Source organism: Sphaerodactylus townsendi, linkage group LG06, assembly GCF_021028975.2.
Source record: "Sphaerodactylus townsendi isolate TG3544 linkage group LG06, MPM_Stown_v2.3, whole genome shotgun sequence".
NCBI lineage: Eukaryota > Metazoa > Chordata > Lepidosauria > Squamata > Sphaerodactylidae > Sphaerodactylus > Sphaerodactylus townsendi.
The window spans coordinates 33,154,681-33,178,194 of NC_059430.1; the positions used below are offsets into that span (position 1 = coordinate 33,154,681).

Consider the following 23,514-nt stretch of genomic DNA (forward strand, 5'->3'; position numbering starts at 1 on the left):
CCCCTCTGCCAGATTGTGCCCCAGGAAGGGTGAATTTGCCAGCATGGTGGTGCAGCGCTCCCAACAATGGTCCTCCCCCTTTGGATGGAAATCTAAGTTATTGAACTGCCAATGAGACTCCCAATATTTAAGTCACAGTTATAAAAACTGTAAAAAAGAATTTACAAATTGGACACAAAACTAAATCATTAGCTCAAGGCTTCTAATGGTGCCATCCAACAGACATTCCTTTTCTGTGGAATGGCCTTTCTGAGGATGTCAGGAAAGCTCCTACACTTTTGTCATTCTGCAAACTGTATAAAGCACAGTGGTTCAAGAGGGCATTTTTATAAAGACAATAGAGCTACATGATAATGGAATTATTCAGGAATGTGCTTTTATAAAACCAACAGGACTGTGGATTATATCATATATTATCTGTCTGCTTTATGCATTATCCTACTCTGTTACTTTCTACCTTTGTAATACTATTTTCTGCATTGTTTGAGTTATGTGAAATGATTTTTGCTGTTTCAAATTGCTATAATCCTAGTCTTAGTACATTTAGAGATCTCTCATGCTATTTGATTACATTGCTTTATACCAGGTAATCCACCTTGAGTCTTAAGAAATAAATAGGTCCATAAATATAGTAAATGGTGATGGATCCCCCCCCCCCCCCCGATAAAAAAAACTTCTGGTTACAGGCCTGGGCCTGAGTCCTCCACAACATTATTTCAGGCACCAGGTCAAAATATTTATTTTAAACAAACATTTCATCTTATTTACCTACATCTTATCAATCATTTATAGTCTGAGGTCAGTTTATGCTCCTCCATTGTTTTATTTTTTTATTTTTATATTATTGACATTTATATTGACATAGTGATTTTATGGTGTTTTTATTTTCAAGCTGCCACAAGCAGGTCTCCAGGAAAGGGTTATAAAATTCTCCTAAGACACTGATAAAGTAACATATTAAAAACGCAACCTTAAAAACCCTGGTGTATTATTTATTATCCATAACTAATGCCAAATGCGATTTCAATGCATAACTAGTGCCAAATGCAATTTAATTCTTTTGCATAGCTAGTGTCAAATGCAATTTCAATGTCCATTAGTCGTCTAACCAGCTCCGTCTTCCACTCAACCTGGCCACCCACCCCTGCTTTGGGTGTTGCTGGACAATCTGCGACGCAGAGTTCAATCCAGGGAGGACCGTCCGCAGCGCCACACTTCCGGCGCGAAATGCTGCCTCTTTCCACTAGTTGTTCCACTTCCTCCCCGAGACAGGAACCTCGCAGGAGTGTCCCTCCGGCCAGCCTGCGGACGGGGCTTGCAACAGGCGGCTGCAACCTGTTTACACCTCGGCTGGGGAACTCCCCTCCCCTCCCCAGTAACTGGGGGGAAAGCCCCAATTCCCTGGCTATTCTTGCGTATAAGCGCCGCTGCATCAAAGCAATACGTGTCAACAGGGAAAAGCCCGGCTGTCGCCGCTGCGGCTGTTGCAACAGGACTAATCCAAGCTCAATTATTCCCGACCGCCTCGGTGTCCTTCTCGCAATGCCGGCCGTCGACAAACTTCGCCTGGACGAGGCTTTGCAGGATAGTCCGCAGGTATCGGGGCACGATCTCACGTGGGAAGGGGGGAACGGAGGTTAGAAAGGATGTCGTCGCCCCGGCAGATTGCGTGCTCAGATCATCTGCAGCGCTGTTGTTGGGAGAGAGCTGAAACTTGGCTGAGGCTAACACGATCTTTTTATGGGTCTGGTTTTAGGGTTGCATCCAAGCAACTTAGTTAGTTTTTGCGTGCTCGAAAAATGGATACTGTTATGAACTGGCTGTAGCGTTGAAAATCCAGCCTTTAAGGGTCCTTTTGGAGGGGGCTGGGTGAGATTGTTGTTGGTTCTATAGAGCTTGACAGAGTTAGGAGAGAAGGACAGAGGTGGCCGTAATATTTTATAGGTTTGGAAACTAGTGGGAAATCTGGTTCTGCCAAAAAAAAAAAAAAGGCTCAAAAAGGTTACTATAGCTAGAGGAAAATAATGTTGTGTGCAGTGCTACTTGGAAATGTTGAGTAATTGCATTTAACGAATAGGCATTATGTAGTCCTAGGGTACAGGTTGGGAAGTAATGGGAGCAAAGAGAAAATAAAGCCACGACTCTAATGGCGAGTATTGTGTACATATGAATGATCTCGAAGGGGGATAGGAAGCGACAGTAGGTGGCCTCTTCTTTACAAGGCATAACTCCACTAGGACAAATCGTGGTCACGTTAACTTTTTAAGAAGTGGTACCAAGGAGGTTTCTCTCTTTGAAAGCAGAAGGAACTTTATTTGAATCTTACATCTGATTGCTTAGGCTCCAGGGGATTAACAGTTCATTAAACACACACACAAAGAATAGTCGTTCAAGGAACAGTATTGAATAATTAAGATACACGGTTCATTGCAACCTCATCATTAGCATCCTGTAACTATGTATTATATATATGTTTTGTCCCCAACCTTATCACGTTTTGGGGATCTGTACTTCTTTTGCTAAGGAGCTACCTCTGTAGGAAGAAGGTGCTGTGTTCCTTTTCTCCCCTCCTGAAGAGGTGTTAGGGTTAAAACTGCCTTACTATGAAGGAAGTCTTTCCCCCCTCTTTGCCCTGTCATTTTTGTGATCTTTCTCAGGGAAAGGCCTGGCTGCAAAACAGGCTTTCTCCTGCCTTAATGGAGAAGGTGCAAACATCAGGTGACTCATCCCTATGGGAGCCAGTGCATCACTAGCCTGGCTACTAATTTTGTGTGACATGGAGGCGTGATTAGAGGCTGCCAAGCACATCAAAGCATGGCCTGTACTCTCTGCTTTTTTTTATTGTGCTTGCAAGGACATGGGACTAATTGCTGAAATCCAACCATTCTTTCCTGATTTAAAAGATGCAAACGTGTTCACACATCTAGTTTTCCCACTGGAAATGCTGTTCCCACAAAAATTCAGGACTGCCACTTGTGTCTCAGTCACCCCACAAGCCAAAAGGGAATTTCTTCTTTAATTTGATAAGGGGTGACCATTTGAAGTAAGAGAGGGCCTGCAAGGTAATAATGAGGCCAAAAAACATGTTTATGAAAGTTAGCCATCTCAACCTAAGAACCCCCAAAGGCCACAGTCCTTTCTTCTTCAGGGAGAGCCAGAGAGGTGGTGTGGTTAAGAGCAGATGGATTCTAATCTGGAGAACTGGGTTTGATTCCCCACTCCTCCACCTGAGTGGCAGAGGCTTATCTGATGAACCAGATGTGTTTCCACACCTACCTACCTCACAAGGTGTCTGTTCTGGGGAGAGGAAGGGAAAGGATCTTGTAAGCCACCTTGAGTCTCATTACAGGAGAGAAAGGTGGGGTATAAATCCAAACTCCTCTTCTTCTAAGCTCAGGACAACTGGTTACTGAATACAGAAAATTTGTGTACCAGGAAAGAAGTGTTTGGTTGAGCCTTTCCTGGACATACTGTTTTGCTGTTTATTGGATATTTTAAATCCTTTTATTCAAACATGCACCTTTTATATTCTAATATGGTACAGTTGCGGAGAATTGTATACCAATTCATTCTGTTTGCTGCATAAATTGGCTTGCCGATGTATTAATTTGGAGAAGGTGATGGGGTGTGGTTGAGTTTTAGTTCAGAAACTTATTTTGTCAGCCTAATCACTTGTTTTCCAAACTTTGGAATGGGGCAGACAAAAAGAATCGAAATGAATGAAATCACACTTTCTATGCTTTTCTTGTTTTCCTCGTAAGGGTAAATATCTATTTCTGTTCCCAATTGATGTTTATGTTATTTACGGTTGCAGTGTCAATTTCAGGGGTTAGAAAGGAGAAAACTGTTTTTCAGTTTCGTGTGGAATTCAGTTTGTAAGACTACCTTTCATCAGAATGAATGCTGTGCTTAATCCACATCTGTGTTGCTTAATGTTGTTATTGAAAGGCTTAATTAGTCTTTTTCATCAAGAGGGTTCAAATAGGATTTTCCATGTTCCCTTCCCCCTCAGCTCCTGCCACCCCTTTACCACAAAAGGCTTATTTTAAAACAGTAGAACTAAAGACATTTTAAAAAGTACTGTGGATCTGATTCTGCCAAAGTTGATCTCCTCTAACACCCTGTTATTTCAATTGAATAATATATTTAGCTTTCCCAGTTATTTCAGTGGGACCTAATTATGATCACCCTTCGATGCAATGTGGTTTTTGCATTCAAAATCATGAGGTGAAAAAATAGGATTGTTGGTGACAGCAGTACGTTCTTGAATTTTGCAATTGTATTTTCCTACAAAATAACACCTCATATGAATTGCTCACATCTTGATTGTGTTGCCCCAGGGGAGTAGAAAGTGGCAATATGTATAACAAAAACAGTACATTTTAATTTTGGGTCTTGGTATTCTTTTCCTTATCATCAACATTGCTGTAAAAAGTGATTGCAGAGTACTTTTCTGGAAGGGAGAATTTTAGATGGAAACCTGATCCGAAGACACTTATTTGGAAGTTAGTCCAGCTGAACTTGGTGGGACCTATCACCAGGTTCAGAACAGGGAAGAAATTTCATTCTTTTTCTGGTTCATCTGATGAAAAGATGATTAGCAGTGCAGTACTAAATTAAATTAGTTTGTAAAGTGCCACTGGACTTCTGTGTAATTTTGCTGTTACAAACTAACACAGCTACCCTTTTGAGTGAAAAAAGTGATATTCTTCTCTCTCACAGGGATGCAGAGCTAAGATTTCCAAATCAAAATGTCAAAGGCTTTTGTTTTGATTATTTCTGAGCAGAAGAGATAACTCTCATTGGTAGGAAGCAGGTGATAAGCAGTATCACATCGGCCTCCTGTGGTTGGGTTTACCCCATAACAGACTGCTTCCAGTTATAGCTTGCTTGTGATAACTATTCTACTGAGTCACCATAAACTTTCATGAACTACAGCCCATTTCTTCATCATCTAAACATGTGGACTCTAGTCTATGAACGCTTATGCTTCAGTAAAGGAGGGGTAGCTAATCCCCAGCAGACAAGGTCAAAATTCAAAATGACTAGATAGATTAGAGAACTGGGCCAAAACCAACAAAATGAATTTCATTAGAGATAAGTGTAAGATACTACACTCTGGCAGAAAAAAAATGAAATGCACAGAAATAGGATGTATGACATCCGGCTTGACAACAGTACATGTGAAAGGCATCTGGAAGTTTTAGTAGACCACAAACTGAACATGAGTCAGCAGTGTGAAGAGGCAGCCAAGAAAGCCAGTGTGATTCTGGGCTGCATCAATAGGAGCATAGAGTCTAGATTGAGGAATATAATAGTATCACTTTATTCTGCGTTGGTTATACCTCACCTGGAATACTGGGTCCAGTTCTGGGCACCGCAATTCATGAAATATATTGACAAGATGGAGCAGGTCCAGAGGAGGGCAACCAAAATGGTAAAATGTCTGGATTCCGTGTCCTGTGGTACGACTTGGGGAGCTAGGTATGTTTAGTCTAGAGATGAGTACATAAGAACATAAGAAAGAGCCTGCTGGATCAGACCAGAGTCCATCTAGCCCAGCACTCTGCTACTCGCAGTGGCCCACCAGGTGCCTTTGGGAGCTCACATGCAGGAGGTGAAAGCAATGGCCTTCTGTAGGCTAAGGAATGACATGATTGCCATTCTTAAATATTTGAAAGGATGCCATGTTGAAGAGGGAGCAAGTTTGTTTTCTGCTGCTGCAGAGTAGGACAAGGAATAGTAGGTTCAAAATATAGGAAAAGAGATTTTACCTGAACATGAGGAAGAACTTCTGATGGTAAGGGGTGTGTGGGTGGGTGGGGGATCTTCTTTGGACATTTTAAAACAGAGACTGGATGTCATCTGCCAGGAATGCTTTGATTGTGTATTCCTGCATGGACTTGAGGGCCCTTGTTGGGCTTGAGGGCCCTTGTGGTCTCTTCAAACTCTATTATTCCATTATTCTACTAGCTTTCAGGTGCTTCAAGACTGTTCAGTCCTGTCATGTTCGCCCCACCCCCCTATAGCACAATAACATAATTTCTTTATCACTGCCTGTTTGCTTCTTGCTGGCTGTCTTCCCAAAGCTATGCTATCAAAGCTGAAATGTGCACAATCTTAAGTGTCTGCTAAGTTTGTTGATATTTAACATTCCTTGAAACACAAATAACTGTTAAAATTCTAGCAGAATTGTAGAATTGATGGGTGTGAGGAAGTGGTGGTAAATTGGAAGGGCAGCCTGAATTCTCTTATTGTTATTGTCATATACTGAGAGGGGTGATGCATGACTGATGAAAGCAACTTTATGGTCTCAGTTATTGGCTCAATCTATTAAAAATTCACAAGAGCTGTGACCTGGACTTACAAGAAACATGCCACACATGGATCCTTAAATAACTTTTGAATGACTGTCATTAGAATCTAGATATTGTTATTATTAACCAGGGTTAGAATGTTGGATGATTATAGGAAGAAATAAGTTCAGATTTGGACTTGGCTGAAAAGCTGGGCCAGTCACTATCTTTTGAAGCCTAACTAAATTAATTTTAAAAAATTATGTATATTGAAGCCATATATGGTCCAGTATTTCACAAACTTAACAATCCTCTCTTGGCCTCGAGCCTTCATGCAGGCCAGATTGAATATCTCCCCATCTGCAATTATTATGGCAAATATTTGAACATTCCTCACAAAGAAAGACTTTGCTGTTGGCAACTTAAAGAAACTATTGAAACTATTGTACATATCCTTTTGCATTGTCCTTTGCATACTCAGCTGCATTTTCAATTGATTTATCCCCTTCTGCAAGTGCCAATAAGATAGGATGACCAAAGTATTAAATTTTTAGCAACTGTTCTTCAAAAAAATAGTTCCTCAGGGCAAGTGTGTGTAATTAATTTAATTTAATGGCAAAACCCTTTTTATCCTTTTTTTAAATGCCAGTAACGGTTTAGATTGTATGAATATAAGTGAACTATATATCTAGAGTTATCTGTTGCTGATTCAGTGTTTTTGTTGCATTCACTGAGAATAATACAAATCTAGATACTAGCAGGGAAATCAAAACAAAAAGGGGAAGAAAAAACATCATCCCAAAAGAACCAGAAGACTGACAAAAGACCTAATGACTGAATGATAAATTATCCAAAACTTTAATATACCATGAATAGAAAAAAAATTAATTAAAACCAAATGCACTTAGACCAGAAGGCCTTTCTTAGTAGTAAAGGTTGTTAGAAAACAAAGCATAAAGTAAAATATTCAAAATATGGCATTTCTGACCAAAGCTTTAAAATAGACAAAAGAAGCAGGGCCGGTTCATAAACTAGATTATTCCCCCTTCAATGTTGAAACCAGTTAAGACCACAAAAAATCATTTTTTTCAGAACGTTATTCTTGGTCTACATACCTCTTTGAGCAAGGTGAGAGTGATTTATAGTTCTATGGTGTGTATATATAAGTTGTGTTTTGTTTCCTGAATGTGAATGTACACATGATAAAGCTGTGAGTCACTCTGACCTTGCTTGCAGAGGTACTTGGACCAAGAATAACAACATTTTGAAAAATGATTTTTGGTCGTCCACTTATTCCAGTAGTGAAGCAGGAATAATAGTTTATGAACTACTTCTATTGTATGTGCTAAGGCATTGATCAGAAATGATGCATTAATATTTTGAATGTTTTACTTCATAGCTTGTGTTTTAAGAATTCATGTCACTGAGAAAGGCTTTGTGGCCAAAATGGTTTAGAACTTTTTGTGATGTATTAAAGTTTTGGATGATTTATCATACATAACATAATAGTATTCATTCTGTCATTAAGCAGTTGGGAAATGACAGATTCATACAACTTGCTAGATTCAGCTAGAGCAAGTTGTGGCAATCTGGAAAGGTTGGAAAAGCAGGCAAGTAGAAATAAGAAATAATAATCAGGAAGTGATCGCATGAATATTGCCTTCAGCCTGTAGATCCTTTGTGTCTCCACCTCCGCCAGTGTTTTGTTTTGAAACAACTCAAGTCATCCTTGTCTTAGCATTTCCTGTGTAATCAATAAATAATTATCTTAAATTATATGGCATTTACATAATTGGGTATCATTCTGCTTGGATCAGTCCTGTAGATGAGAGAGCTCACTAATGTTAACTTCCCACTGTCTTACAGGTTAGGACTTCTTCACCTCCTTGCAGAATTACCTATTTATTCTCCATGTGCTTCATTGAGAGGGATATTGTCTTTTTAGATGGAATTTACTTGATCTGACTGGTCCTTCTGTTTCTGATGTGCATCCAGTTAATGGGGATTTTTTTAGGGGAAGAGGGGGATATTTTTCTGTCACTGTAAATAATATTTTAGAGGTACAGGTGGCATAGCTATTTTGCAATATGTAAAGCCTGATGGTATGACATGGGTGATCTTGCTTATACAGCAATATGAAGCAAATTCCAAGTGGAAGGAGCATTTTTGTGGCTCCAGCCTTTATCTTTATCTAGTTTTAACAAGAGTAAGTGAGGTGGGGGGGGATGTGGAGCGGATCCACGTTAGGATCGAGATCCGTGTGAAGTCTCCCCCCCCCAGGTTTTTTACCGGTGTTATCCCGGTTTAATTGGCCCATGCGGAAAGGGCCGTAGACCACATCAGTTTTATTTTGATGTCATTTTCATGGGTCAGGCACCAAAAATGTATAAATTTGCCTCTGGGCTGTGAATTGCCCTATGCCACTAGGTCAGCCCATTGTGTCCCATCCCCCCCACCCCCTAGTTGTATTTTTTAAACATTTTCTTCCACAGCTTGATTTAAGTCTAGAATTACACTGGGAACATCAGGAACAGATAGTCAGGTTAATCCAGTAGGCAGCTATTATATTTCTCCTTCACTCATACGCTGGTACTTAACTACCAGGTGAAATGTGTTAGGTCTGTTTAGGGCCACATCCATTAAGATGTGCTGTATGTCTGTTGGGCTGCAGGGGGCAGAAAAGTAAAAAGCTGCATAATCCTCAACTCTCCTTACATTTATCCATCAATATTCTTTTGTGGTGACTATGGATGTTTTCAGAGAACCAATTTTTCTTAGTTTGTGTGAAGTCACCATGTCTGTGAATTAAATGAAATACAGTTCATCTAGAAGTGGTAGGCATACATTGAACTGCAGACAACCATTCGACCAAACTAGACTGGGATAAGGTGTGTGTCTATGGAGGGTGGATCTACATATATTTATTCATTTAATCTGTTCATTTCATATGTGTATCAGGCATGTGTGTCTGTTTTTAAGAGAGAAGAAGAATTGGTTTTTTATATGCCACTTTTCTCTGTCTTTAAGGAATCTCAAACCAACTTACAATCACATTCACTTCCCCTCCCCACAATAGACACCTTGTGAGGTAGGTGGGGCTGAGAGAGTTCTGAGAGAATTGTTAATGGCCTAGGGTCACCTAGCAGGCTTCATGTGGAAGAGTGGGGAATCAAATCTGGTTCACCAGATTAGAGGCCACTGCTCTTCAGTTCTCCAGTGTAGTGTTGTGGGTATTTAAAAGATTTATAAACATGTTTTTCTCCTGACCAACTCAGAACCAATGGCAAGTTACAGTAAAATAAAACCATATGAAATCCTTTAGGGATAGATACAGCCAGTTTTTCTGCTCAATCTCTTCCAGTTCCTCTCCTTATTGCAGCCTCTCTCCCACATTTTGTCCATTCAAGTCCGTTTTGTCCATTCAAGTCCACTTTGTCCATTCAAGTCCGATGATCCCAGCATAGCCTTTTTGGTGATCAAAGAGGACTCTGTCCCTTTTTCACCAGTGGAAAAGCTGACCAGATCCAACACATAATTACATACATTAAAAAACACTTTTAAAGCAACATTCAAAACCAAAACTTTAAAAATGCTCCCCTTTGCATATATTCCCAGTAGCCCAGATTCACATCTCTTGGAGTGCTCTATGGAATAGTTGTGTTTTACAGCCTTGATGGAAAGCCAGGAGGGTAAAACCTACCCTGAGTTCTGCCAGGAGGATGTTCTGTGGGCGTGGAGCATCTGCTGAAAATGCCTAGTCTGTTACAGAGCACATCCTTGAAGAAGAAGAGTTGGATTTATATCACCCTTTATTCTACTGCAAGGAATCTCAAAGCAGCTTACAACTTCTTCCCTTCCCCTCCCCTTGTGTGGTGGGTCTGAGAGAGATTTCAGAGAACTGTGACTAGCCAAGGTCACCTAGCAGGCTTCGTGTGTAGGAGCGGCGGAACAAATTCATTTCTCCAGATTAGAGTCCATCAGTCATGTGGAGGAGTGGGGATTGAAACCTGGTTCTCCAGATTAGAGTCAACCGCTCTTAACCACTGTACCACACTGGCTAGACAGAAGCCCTGCCAATAAGCCCTGCTAGAAAGGGCTCTACCTCTACCTTTCTCCCCAGTAGGGATTCAAAATGGTTCACATCATTCTCCTCTCTTCCATTTTATCCTCATAACTATCCTGTGATGTAGATAACGCCGAATGTGGTTGACTGGCCCAATTCCACACTGTGCTTCCATGGCAGAATGGGGATTTGAACTTGGGTCTCTCAGATCCAGATCCAACCATTGCTCCATTCTGGCGGTCGTACCAGAGAGGGGAGCTAAATGCTGCCCATTCCACCTCCCTATATTGCTGTGCTCAGTTGTTTGAGGCAATTTTTGTCCAGCCTTCTTCTGCAGCTCTTCTGCCCTTGCACTGCGGCTCCACGAGCCGAGCTGTCGGCTTCATCCTTGCCCGCCCTGCAGGCAGCAGGGTGGGCGCACCAATTGCCCGCACCCGGGCACTGGCCACAGCTGGGCCGCGGGTTCTTCCCCCTCTCGCCTCGGCCCTGTTGGAGCTGGGCGGTAGCTTTCTCCCCAGCTGGGGTTACCGGCAAGGGGCCGAGCCGGGCTGGCCCAACTATCCTGCATGGCGTATGGTGCATCCATGCGCTTCTCAGAATGAGTGGAGTAAAAGGTAAAAAAGCCCAATATATACAGTGTTATCTTTATTTTAAATGTCAAAAATTATTTGCGGCTCCAAGTGTTTTCTATTCCCGTGGAAAACGGGTCCAAATGGCTCTTTGAGTGTTAAAGGTTCCCTACCCCTGGTATAGTCTGAAGACAGCAATTTTAGACAATTCAGAAAATGCAAACAGGGCTGTGGGCTGGCCAGATCACAAGGTTAAATCTCCCCCCGTCCCCCCATCTTACATTTCCTTCAGGATTGCTAACACTTGCATAAGGAAGTAGTATGTAATGTGGGAATCTCATGGCATGCCTCAAAGCAGTTGTGTGAAGTTGGAAGGGTGTTAGCCATCAATGGTCCCTCCATATTTGGGGCATCAAATTTCCAGATGTTAATCTTGTGTGTGCTTTAATTCCCCAGTTAGTGCGCACTCAACCTGTCCGACTTGATCCTGAGTGGCCTACATTGTGAAATAAATAGCAGTAAGGCCTGTTGTACGAATAAATACAACAGGGTCTAAAAAACTGTTGGGGGATTAATGGTGCCCACCCCTTCTGCATTTCCTCCCCCCTTAGTCCCATGTCACCAGTTCACAAGGTTAAATCTCCTTGTCATACTCCTCTTTTCGGACATCTGCATTGGTTAATCTTTAAAGTGTTACAAAACTATTTTGATTTGCCTCAGATGCTAGCCAGTTTTTCCCTAGAGTATAGCTAGAGTAAGAGTCCCTGGAAAAGGCAATAACGTTGTATGTTATTGGAGTTATTGGACCCAGTCTCATTAGATCTCAGGTTGCTGTGTACAGAGCAAGCAACTGCCAAATTCCCCTGTTTCGATTAATTGGTTTTTATTGATTGTAAGCCCTGCCCAAAGCTGTGAGTGCATGACAATTGGCTGGAAGTGAGTCATGCATGGAGATTGGCTGGAAGTGAATCATGCATGGCAATTGGCTGGAAGTGAGTCTTCTCCACCTTCTAGGCTTGTCCAATTATATATAGAGATTGCTTTTTAAAATGTTTGATGTTGGCATGCAGGAGGGGGGTGCTGTTTCAACTCAAGTCTCAATCTGTAAAATGAAAATGATAACCATCTACTTTATGTGGTTATTAAAGAGGTTAATGTGGGAAAGGTCTGAGGCTGTTCTGCCTAAACTTTGGGAATCGAGTTGTATGTAAAATTAAATAATAAGTCCTGGGAAGACAATTGCTTGGGAAATTTTGGCTATAGTCAGACAATGCATTTCTGCAAACCTCTTCTTCCCTGTTACACACTTCCTTTCAACATGAGAGTTTCACATTGTGGTTCTGAAATCTGAAGCCTCTGAGAAAGCATCCTTTCAATATGTGGTTCTTATAAATGTTAGTAGTGGCTGTTTTTATTATGCCAAGTCTTTGTTTTCAGGGGTTATGTTATTTTATTTTTATTCTTTTCCATTTGAGTGTTAAACTGCTAATCCTCTTCTTTTGTCAGACTCGTTCGTTGCTGAGTGTTTTTGAAGAAGATGCAGGAACGCTTACAGACTACACCAACCAGTTGCTTCAAGCAATGCAGCGGGTTTACGGGGCTCAGGTAAATAATTTTGTTTCTTTTTCCCTTTTAAAGTATTGGAAGCAAACCTGTGAGATGATGGACACTAGCTAACACAGTTGAGGCTTGATTACCCCTTCTTGATTCCCCGTTCTTTTGATTACCCCTTCTTAAGCTAATCAAATGCCTTGATAGGTTCATTATGTTAGCATTATGTGCATTCTGGAGATGGCCCATCCTTTGCAGTGGGAGAACTTCTCCTTCTAGGTATATCAGTGCTGGAAGGCTATACTTGGGAGGATCGTTGGTGAGACCACCGGAGCTGTGCCTAAGCTCTGTGCACGTGGCATATTGATTCACAGGTAGCAGGAGACCAGATGTGTTCGCTCTCACACTATTCTGTTCACATTTGGCACTTACAGGCACAGTACCTGAGTATATACAAGCTGTAGACTCTTTCCTTATGTGGGTGACTATGTCAAGAAGAAGGATTGGCTAGCTCAGCTGTCGGTGGGACCAACTTGTTCCTGCTCTCCATGTTACATGAATTGGCTTTGTACACTAATAGTTATTACCATATTTGTTGAAATAACAGTTCCTTTGCATAATGGGAGTTAGAGATGGGATTTAAAGGTGACTTCAAATTCAATGTATCTTTGTTAATTTTATGATTAGGTAAGCCATGACACAAATTGTTTTCATAGCACCATTTCGCATTGTGAAGCCATTGAAGGGGATTTCAATCTGCATGAAGCTGTAGGAACACACTTTCCCCCAATAGAACACTTTTCTTTTTCTTTGTCCAGGATCATGTGTGTCTCACAGTGAGACTCAATCTTGCAGAGTGTTTGACTTGCATTATATTTATATCACTGTTAGCTAGGCTGTTGAGTCCACTCCTATAAATGTCAGGTGGAATGTCTGGAGCTCACCACTTCATGTGGCGCACCTTCTAGGCCGTAAAGCATTCTTCTTTGTTCCTGTACTTATTTAGGAAATTGTATTAGTACCATATTTGTTGAAATAACTGTCTGCTTACTTAATAGGAGTTAGGGATGCGATTTGAAAGTGGCTTCAACTTCAATGTAGTTTCCTTAATTTTATCATCAGGTGAGCCATGATGCAAATTGTTTTCATAGCACAGTTTCACATTGTGAAGTAGCTTTCCCCAATCTTCCACACGAGCGGCAGACTCTTATCTGGCGAACCAGATTTGTTTCCTCACTCCTCCTCCTCTTCTTCTGACATGAAGCTTGTAATTTGCCTGTATGGTCTACATTGTGGATTAGAAAAGAAACCAACATTTCTGAAATAGCCATCAAGTGGATATTAAATAGGGCTGGGTGGGGAGCAATGAAACATTGTGGGAAGGACAGAAGCAATTTGAAATTCCTACCACACCTCTTAATCTCCCCCTTCAGGGTTCAGTAAACTGGCAGGTGTGGGAAGGGTAATTTTCTCTCCTCCCTTTTCCCCTGTAACTGACATCAGTGGTTCTCAGTGTTCTGTGTTCTTGTGGCATACTCTGCCTCCGTCGAGCCATTGTGTGTGAGGAGCAATTCCCTTATTATTAATTTACAAAGTCATTTTTTCTACATACCTAGGAAGTTCTCTGAGCACATAGAAACCTCTACTTTGCCTGTGGGTGGCCTGTGTTGGTTATCTGCATATGGTCATAGCAGTATACTATTAGGTAGTGATGAAATAATGGTGTGGGTTTGCAGCGAAAATGATTTCCATTCTTATTTCTTATCTTGTATACAAGGATGCCGACAACACTTTCTCATTTAAAACAGAGAACCTGGGCGTACTGCCCATATTATTAAGTCTGTATATCACCTTTTTGAGCCTGATTAAATGAAAGTGGCGTTGACAGATATTGGAGGCATTTTGAAGAAACCTCATGAGTATTTGTGGCCTCTGCAAGTGAGTTGGAGTCAGGAAAAGGCTGTTTTGAAAGAGGAACCATCTCAGTGATATGCAAGTGTGCATTTATGTGTCATTGGGCTGGTCCCAATAAAAGGTGCTTCATGATTTGTGTACTTGTTTTTTGGATTTGAACTGACACAGCTATAAATGGCTTCTTAAAACATGAACTCCAGGGTACTTTGTCAGTTCTAAATCATAAGTCCAAATTTGAATACGGGCTTCATTTTGAGCACATTTTTACCAGCAGTATATTGATGCTGAATTTGTGATGTTGATCTGAGCATTTTCTGAGATGGTAAGATTGTTTCCTCTGTATATGTAAAGCTACCTTCTCAGCCAAAATGTACAGGAAGCCTTCACGTGTGCAACTGAGCAATTTGTTCTAAAGAGCCTGCAAAGGGTGAATAGGGGTATGGCAAACCGTGGCAGGAGTTCTGAGCTTATGGAAAGCAAAGATAATCATGGCATCAACGTAATCATGGTTCTACTACACAGGCACTGCTGTTGGTGAGACTTTGAGTCACAAACAATGTGTACAAGTTTCTTTTTCATGTATTATTTATGTACGTTATCCAGTATTGTGTTACAGGGTGAGGTTACAAAATCCATATGGGTGGCCCTGTGAGTTTGGTACAGAGAGAACAAAAAGAGATTCTTTTGGTATCTTAAGGACTAATGTGATTAGTGAAAAGTAAACTTTCATAGGCTTGAGTGCACTTCATCAGTTTTACAAGTTTCTTTTTGTTGCTGTCCAGTTGTTGAAAGACTCTTAACACCTTGACTCCTATCACATTCAGGGCAGTCCTAAACAGAGTTAAATTCTTTTAAGTCCATTGATTTCAATAGGCTTAGAAAATTGCACCGATATAGTGGTACACAAATTAAAATTAACAGTGGACAAAGAAGGGGGAATGGCTGGTGGGAAAGAACCAATTTGGTAACCATTTTCCTGTAGCGTGATTTTCCTGTTTCAATCTTGTTCATGGTTTTGCTTTACACCCACAATACAAACAACTGCAAATAAAATTAAATAAAAACGAGGGCAGCGTTTCAGATTTACTGGGTGCAGGTTGAGCAAGTCCTGTCCTTGGAGGGAGGGAGGGGGAGAGAGAGAGAGAGAGAGAGAGAGAGAGAGAGAGAGGGTTTTTTTAAAAAAAATATTGTGGTTGTATGAAATGAGCTATCAAAGCCAAGGTGTTTTTTTTTTACTTTTTCTGATCTTTACTCCTATATGTATCCCCCTTGTCACTTAGTAATAAGCAAGCTAGAAGAAGATCTGGTGCCATTGCGGATTAATTGCACATCATCCTAAACAGGAAAGCGGGAGTGACTGGCCTGCTTAGTGCTGCCTTTGATAGGTACAACAAATAAGAGGATTAGTCTGTTTGCCTGTGTGATCCTCAGTAACAAGACCTTTTCTCCTTGCAGAATGAAATGTGTCTGGCAACACAGCAGCTCTCCAAGCACCTTCTAGCCTATGAGAAACAGGTACGTGTCATGTTAAGTCTGCAACTTGATCAGGGGCCTGGTTCAGCAGATTAGAGCTGAACAGGTGATATGCCCAAGAGTCAGGGGTGTTTCCTTCAGCTGTACAGAGATATCGGTGGAAAAAAATATGCCTTGAGTTTTTTACATTGGCAGAATTGCACGAATTGATCTCTTTTCTCCCTGTTAATTCCTGGAAATTCAAAATTCATGTTGATTCCTGAAAATTCAAGACAGCACAGTGCACTTGGGAGTTGCTTTTGTTTTACAGGGTTCTGATAAAGTCTCCTTACAATGCTGTCTTAGTTGCGACTGTGAAAGTTGTGTGACTTTCAGAGGTGCATGGCTCTGTTTTTCTTCCTCTGAGTGTACATTATCCATTTACTTGTCAGTCTCTGGAATTTTTAGTCAGAGAATCTCAGACTGCAGATCTTAGGAAGGGTTTTTTTCCTATTTGAGAGCTTGGACAGACTGCTGCCAATTGGAGTAGACAGTACTGAACTGGAGGGACAGATGTGATTCCACATAATAAAAGCTTTGTATTGTCATGCAAGTAGATGTAAAATTCAGTTTCAAGTCAGCAAGCAGACTTGGGAGGGAAACTGAACGTGCCTTCTGTAATTCCAGGACTCTTAACACCTTAGGGACTACTAAGATTTCATTCTAGCATAAGCTTTTGTGAACTGTCTCCCATTTTGTCATATGCATGTAGTGGGTCCCCACTAGGTAGATATATATGTGAGGAAGGAAGATTATTAGGAATGGGCAATACTCAGTGGCCAGGGGTGGGGCTACCCCCCTTCCTTACCCAGTCGGTTGCCCAAGGACCACAGGATGCCCTACAACTGGCAATGCTGCCCCTGTACTTACTAGCAAACGCCAGAACCTTCTGGAAGCCAGAAGTCAGGAGAAGCTGCAGAGAACTGGCTGAACTACCTGGGCCACAGGAGCAGGCCTCAGCTGTTCCGCTGAGAAGGGTGGGACCAGCACAGCCCAGAACAGGCTGCAGTCAGGGAGGAGGGCCTAGAGACCTGACGAGCCAATCCCAAGCTGACAGGGCTCAACAGACAGCCCACCAAACACTAGTAGACTGCAATAGGGTGCCCCTAGGAGGGAGGAACCATTTTGGGAGGGATAAAAGGAACACAAGGGAAAAGGAGAGAGTTGAGAAGGGTGTAAGTCGGAAAATACAATCCCAGTTGAATAGCCAAACAGCAATAATATATAAACTTACACAAGAGACAAACTATTAATACAGAACAATTTATGCAGGATGTGAGGGCAATCTGGCTATGGTATCTGTCACCTCATTGATCACCAGGGTTGATTCAGTTGATCTGGCTGGCTAGGCAAGTGTCCCCTACCTCCCTCACTGCTCCATGTGCTTTCCTTCCAAAAGCTGCACACTCAGTGGAAGAGGATGACTATCCCAGAAACTAATGGGAGAACATCTGTGTCTCAGAACTCACTGTTGCTGATCTAAAAGCCACTATTCACCAGCAATAAAACTTCAAAGGAAGAGTCCAGCAAGAAACTGCAGAGTTAGAATTCATTAAGAAGTATGATACCATCTCCCAAAGACATAACAAGAACTTAGTCATTACAAATGTTAATACAATTTAGGTAGACTTGCTAAGCTAGCTTTCACCCATTGCTGCTGTTATGAATGCTGTCTGCTTCTCTTCATTACATTTGAATGTTTATCTAATTGCATTTGAGATTATACTTCATTTCATGAGCCTTTGATTCGACTGTTTACAACTTTTTTTTTCTTCATAATCTTGTCTATTTACATAATTTGATGTAAGTGTGCTCTAGACCAATTGATTTTCAGCCCATGGGTTTGGAACCCTTGAGTGACTTGCAGATCTGAGTTGTGAGCTTCTCTACGGTTGCCATTTTTTCTGTTGTTTGAAAAGGCCTGATGCCATAGTGCTTGCACAAGGAGTAAGAGCACTGTTCTTTCTGCCTCTGTTCTTTCTCTGCCATCTACCTCTAAAGGTGCTTATTGGAGGTTTTTTTTTTGGGGGGGGCAATTATCAGCTACTTTGAGGCTCTCAGAAGAGAAAAGTGGGGTATAAAAACCAACTGTTCTTTTCCTTCTCCTCACAAGCTCACAGAAAGCAGAGGGGGACTGTTAGAGTGAGGCTATTTCCACAGTGGAGAGAATTGCTCCGTGCCTTTAATTCTTGATTTTTTTTCTTGCTGAGATGCACCACCTGGTGTTTGGTGTGTGTTTCCTGTATTCTTTTTCTTAGTCTGCTGCCCACATTCCTGACTATTGTAACTCTTCCTCTCCCTATGGTTTCATGACTCTAATGTCACATATTTTTCAACTTATGGCTCTTGGGTCTAGATATGCTGGAGGCCACTGCTCTAATCAACAAAAACTTATCTTAAAAGCAAAATTTGTTAGACTTGAAAGTTTCACAAAACTCCTGCTCATTTTTGCTGCAACAAATTGGCTGCTTTGTTGGAATTTTGGTGTCTGTTGTGAGGGGAAGTCTCTGCCTTTCTCAACTTTGTTATTGCAACTTATTTTATATGTCCCCTAAAATTTAGTGGGATCCATTGAAAACTGATATATTTTCTCTCTTTTTTTGCCATGCAGAACTTTGCCCTGGGTAAAGGAGATGAAGAAATGATCTTTACTCTTCAGTACTTCTCAAAAGTTGTGGATGAGGTAATCAAGGTGGCCAGAAACGGCTTTGGTATTTTGTTATTCTTTATGTTTACCTCATTGAAAGTAGCCTGTTTTGGACATATGGAGAAGCTGGAGCTGTGAGTTGTTAATAGAAAAAAGCTGCAGTTATTCTGTGCTGAAATGAAAGGGACAAAACAAGTCTGAAATGAGGACAGCAAGATGGAGGTGGTGGCAACCATCTGTTTATGTGAGTGGAGTTCCGCTTGTTCTTTGGAACCAAGCTGCAGGGTTCACGTTCTGACCTTAGAGAACTGAGATGGTGACTTTTCCTTCTAAAGTGAAACATCTCCTGTCTTTCAGCTTAACATTCTGCATACTGAATTGGCCAAACAGCTTGCAGACACCATGGTTCTCCCCATCATCCAGTTTCGGGAAAAAGATCTTACAGGTAAATATTGGTCAAGCTCTTCTAGGTTTTTGTTTCTTTTGATCTTTTGTTATGCAGTTTTCACTAGGAAGCTGCCAATGAGAATCAAAACAAGAAAGGGTGTCTATTTCTAAGTTTTCTATACATAATCTCAAAGAAGTCTCTTTCAGTCTGGTGAATCTGATGTGCAGGAGGCAAGAAGGGAATTGTAAGGGCCAGAAAGAAGTATGTTGGCTTCCTCCACTAGATGCTCCTGAAACCAGGATGCTATGAGACTAGCACCTGTGTACTGCCAAATGACAAAGGTATCCTTTGAGCTGGCAAATACTTGAGCTGGCATGAAATCAGTCAAGGGCAATATTATGACCAGAATTGCTCCAGGGTTTGGGACAACATGGCTTGCTTACTACTGTATCAGAAACACATTAATCCGTTGTTTCCTTTTTATTTATTTAATTCATTTGTATCCCACCTTTCTTCCCAATAAGGACTCAACGTGTCCTGCATCATTCTCCTCTCCTCCCTTTTATCCTCACAACAATCCTAGGAGGTAGGTTAGGCTGAGAGAGTGTGATGACTAGCCCAAGGTCATCCAACAAGTTTCCATTGCACAAGTGGGGATTCAAACCCAGGTCTGCCATGCTTAGCCCCTATATTGGCTCTCATTCCACATATGGTAACAGACTTTCTGGCTCGTAGTATTTTGTATTAATTTGAAGCCAAATCTTGTATGCATGTCCCCATCCCCCTTTACTTCTCTGCAGTTCAGCAAGCACAAATACTGAAAATTGTTCTAAAAGAATGCAGAAAAAAGTTCTTGAAATCGATGTCATGTATTCTTGATAAACCTGTTTCCATGATCATGGAGAATGAATCAGTGCTTCTTGACTGGAAACTATAACTGCAATCCTAAAGAGAGCTAGACCCTTCTGAAGTTTTAGCGTCCATGTTCTAGGCTGTCAGTATCTGCAGAATTGCACTGACTAGACCTGGAAAGTTAGGTTAGAACTGTCTCCTGTGGTGTCTTAGGTATCATGTGTAGGTAGTGATTGGGTTGGGGAAGTTCCTTTCAGATTCTTGCTGAATCAATAGCCAAAACAGTCCACTATGCCCTCTCTCTTGCTGAGCTCTCTCTTGCTAAGCTTGCTCTTAGGTCATTGATGATGCTGTTTTTGTAGTATCAAAGTGAACGTGCTCCCTCCCTAAACAAAGACTGCATTTAGACATCGAATTAAACTGTTCTGAAAACAGGCGATTACAAGGACAGCGGCAATTATTGGACTATCGCATTACATCACTCAGTTAAAGTGATATTCAAAATCTTACAACAAAGACTGTTACTGGGTATGGAACAAGAAATACCAGATGTTCAAGCTGAATTTAAAGAAGAACAATACATTTTGCAAATTTAGGTTGGTTACTGGAGCATAAAAGAGAATTTCAGAAGAAAATCAATTTATGTTTCATGGAATTCAGAAAAGCTTTCAATTGTGTGGACCATGAAAACTGGTTTGTTTGAAAAGAACTGGGTGTGCCGAAACATCTGATAGCTTTGCTATGCAACCTGTACTCTGGACAAGAGGTTACCTCTAGGATAGCATAAGGCAGAGGTGTCCAACTCTGGCGCTTCAGATGTTAATGGACTACAGTTCCCATCACCCCCTGCTGGCATGGCCAATCTGAGATCTGCAGATGGCACCACATTACTGGCAGAAGTAGAGATCACATTAGAACTACATATCTGACCACTTCAGTAACAAGAAACTTAAGAATAGCTTATACCTCTATTAGATTTCAGTCAGTGCCTTCTGCAGTGCTCAGTGGTAGATACACGAATACCTTTTTCTCAGTGTTTCTGTATCTGTCGAAAACATGAGCCTGAGGATCTTTCCCATTATATACTGTCCTGTCCTTTATATTCAGCAATAAGAAAAAGATTCTTGGAGTCAATACTGCCCAGGATAGCTTTTTTGTCTGATGATGAGAAATTGATTTTTTTACTATCTGATATTGATCCCTGTGTTTCTTACACGATGGCTCTTTTTGGCCTGGCGGCTAGGAAAATGCAAGCAGAGTATTTAAAGCACTGTTTGAACTGATGATTCAATGAGCTTGTGGTCAACTTAGTTTAGTATGAAGAAGCTATAAAAACACCCGACATGGAAAGTATTTGATGGGACATTTTAATTCGGATATAGTGAATATAAATAATTTATATTTTAACCTAAAGATAAATTTATTATTTTAATCTGAATGTTTTAATTGTATGTATTTTTGGATGTTAAAGCCAGTGGCTCAAACAATAAATACTACTTGACTTGACTACTGGCAGAAGTAGCAAGGACTGGAAATGACAGAAGGAGCAAGAATAGATCCTTAAGTGTAAGAATGTGTGCTGGTGACCAAAATCAAGATAATTCATAGTATAGTGTTCCCCATTACTATGTATGGTTGTGAAAGTTGGGCAGTAATGGAAGTTGATTCATTTGAATTGTCATATTGGAGGAGAGTTTTCTGGATACTATGGACTTCCAAAATAAGTGGGTTCTAGATTGTCAAGCCTGAACTCTCCCTAGGAACTAAAATGACCAAACTGAGGTTATCATACTTTCATCATATTTGGAGAAGACAACACTCACTCACTGCGAAAGACAATAATGCTAGGAAAAGTTGAAGGCAGTAGGAAAAGAAGACCTAATGTGAGGTGAATTGACTCAATCAGTGAAGCCATGACCTCCATTTGCAGGACTTGAGCAAGGCTGTTAATAATAGGACTTTTTGGTAGACATTAATTCACAGGGTGACCATAAGTTTCAGACTACAGGGTGACCATAATTGCAGACTTGATGACACTTAACACACATTAAACCTCTATTTAAACAGTGATTTAATTATCTGCAGAGTTAGTCCAACTTGAGCAATTAGTATTAGTGCAACCTGTGGTTGGATAACTAGTTTGTTGAATTGTGAGCAGTCAGACAGTGTAACTAATTGGGGTTTGGTCAAGCTATGGTTTATGATTATCATGATGTCTCAATGCAGCCATAACAACATATGTGAGATGAGATGCTCAAAGTAGAAGTATCATGATCATAGCCTCCTGCCTTATATTATCTATAGGGTGGAGGTATTTTGGCTGATCTTTCACTGTGCAAAAGGGATCACCTGTCCAGTAAGTGTATAAAACAGACCCCTTTCTCTCTCTGCCTCATTCTGTGATTCACATTTCTGCCACTGCTTTTAATACACTAGACTGATTAAGAAGCGGATTTGGTGAAAAATTATACAAAGAACTCTCTTTCACACAAATAAAACATTCATATTGGAATTTGAAAACAGGTGTTGAGAGTGTTAATGAGAAGCTTAAGCAGCACATATCTTTAGTTGAGCTAATGTCTTTCATGCTGCTTCTTTATTGTAATGCAGGAACTGTCTGTTTTTTTGTCCTTTTTCTAGAAGTCAGCACTCTGAAGGATCTCTTTGGCCTTGCTAGCAACGGTATGTTCCTCAGTTTGTCTTTCCTTCCGATGAATTTTGCTGATTGCATCCCTGCTTGTGTTTTGGCGCTCAAATGTGCCTTTGCTTTGCAGAGCATGATGTCTCCATGGCAAAGTACAGCAGGTTACCTAAAAAGAGAGAAAATGAGAAGGTAAAATACATGTATTGATTTGATTGTTTGTAGCCTGCCTTTCTCACTGAGACTCAAGGCGGTTTGCGCAGTTTAAAACAACACAATCAAGTGGCATGATGGCCAAATGGTTTACAAAAATGAGAAACAATTCAAAGAAGTTATTTTACATAATTTCTCCTTTCCGTAGGGATCACTTCCCAATTAGCATTTAAAGCTGACAAATAGTCCCCTGTAGGTTGGCACAAAATTCCCTTTATGCTCTGGACCCAGACTAATTTTTCTTAATGGCAAAGTGATATTTTCCTTCTCTCCCTCCCCCACAGCTCCCTGATCTCCAAAAAATTCTGCTCCTGTGGGATAAGAGGAATGAAGGTAGTCTGCATTGGGAAAGGAAAAAATGTCCATTTTTTAATGGAGGCAGCCCTGTGTGTATTTGTGTCAGGACAACAAATTGCCTAGTGCGGCCCCAGCTGAGGGGCTTAGTGACTCTTGCTGTAACAGGTGTATGAGTTCAAATTCCAGACAAGCTGGTGCAATCAGGAAAAAGGGGAAGAAATTGCTTCTTTGGTTGTCTGGAACATTGATTGGTGATAGGCTTTGTCCCTTTTAAAAAATGTGTACCTTTAAAAAGACAATCAAGAACAGATTGATTTATAAACAAATAGATGATGCTTCCATGTTCAGAATCAGTCCTCTGAGTTAGCAGGTGCTGGGAACAGGGAAGATCATCACTTTCATGCTTTGTCTGAGAGCTTCCCAGGAGCATATGGTTGGCTGCTGTTGGAAACAGGACACTCATAGAGATGCCCTTGTTTCAGTCCAGTGAGTCAACACTTATGTACTAATATATTAATTATGCACTAATGTGCACTTATGTACTTGAAAGGAGATTTCCTATTGATCTTTC

The 23,514-nt window shown here is 40.9% G+C and overlaps 1 protein-coding gene across 1 annotated transcript in view; it reads left to right on the forward strand.

Moving 5' to 3' along the window:
- The first annotated feature begins 1,258 nt into the window (after window positions 1-1,258).
- APPL2 (adaptor protein, phosphotyrosine interacting with PH domain and leucine zipper 2) overlaps window positions 1,259-23,514 on the forward strand; it is a 39,017-nt gene continuing 16,761 nt past the window's right edge. The window contains exons 1-7 of the mRNA XM_048500415.1: window positions 1,259-1,596; window positions 12,435-12,533; window positions 15,849-15,908; window positions 18,517-18,588; window positions 18,910-18,997; window positions 22,433-22,474; window positions 22,567-22,625. Coding sequence (XP_048356372.1) covers window positions 1,543-1,596; window positions 12,435-12,533; window positions 15,849-15,908; window positions 18,517-18,588; window positions 18,910-18,997; window positions 22,433-22,474; window positions 22,567-22,625 — 474 coding nt within the window. The 5' untranslated portion in view covers window positions 1,259-1,542. The remainder of the gene's footprint in view (window positions 1,597-12,434; window positions 12,534-15,848; window positions 15,909-18,516; window positions 18,589-18,909; window positions 18,998-22,432; window positions 22,475-22,566; window positions 22,626-23,514) is intronic.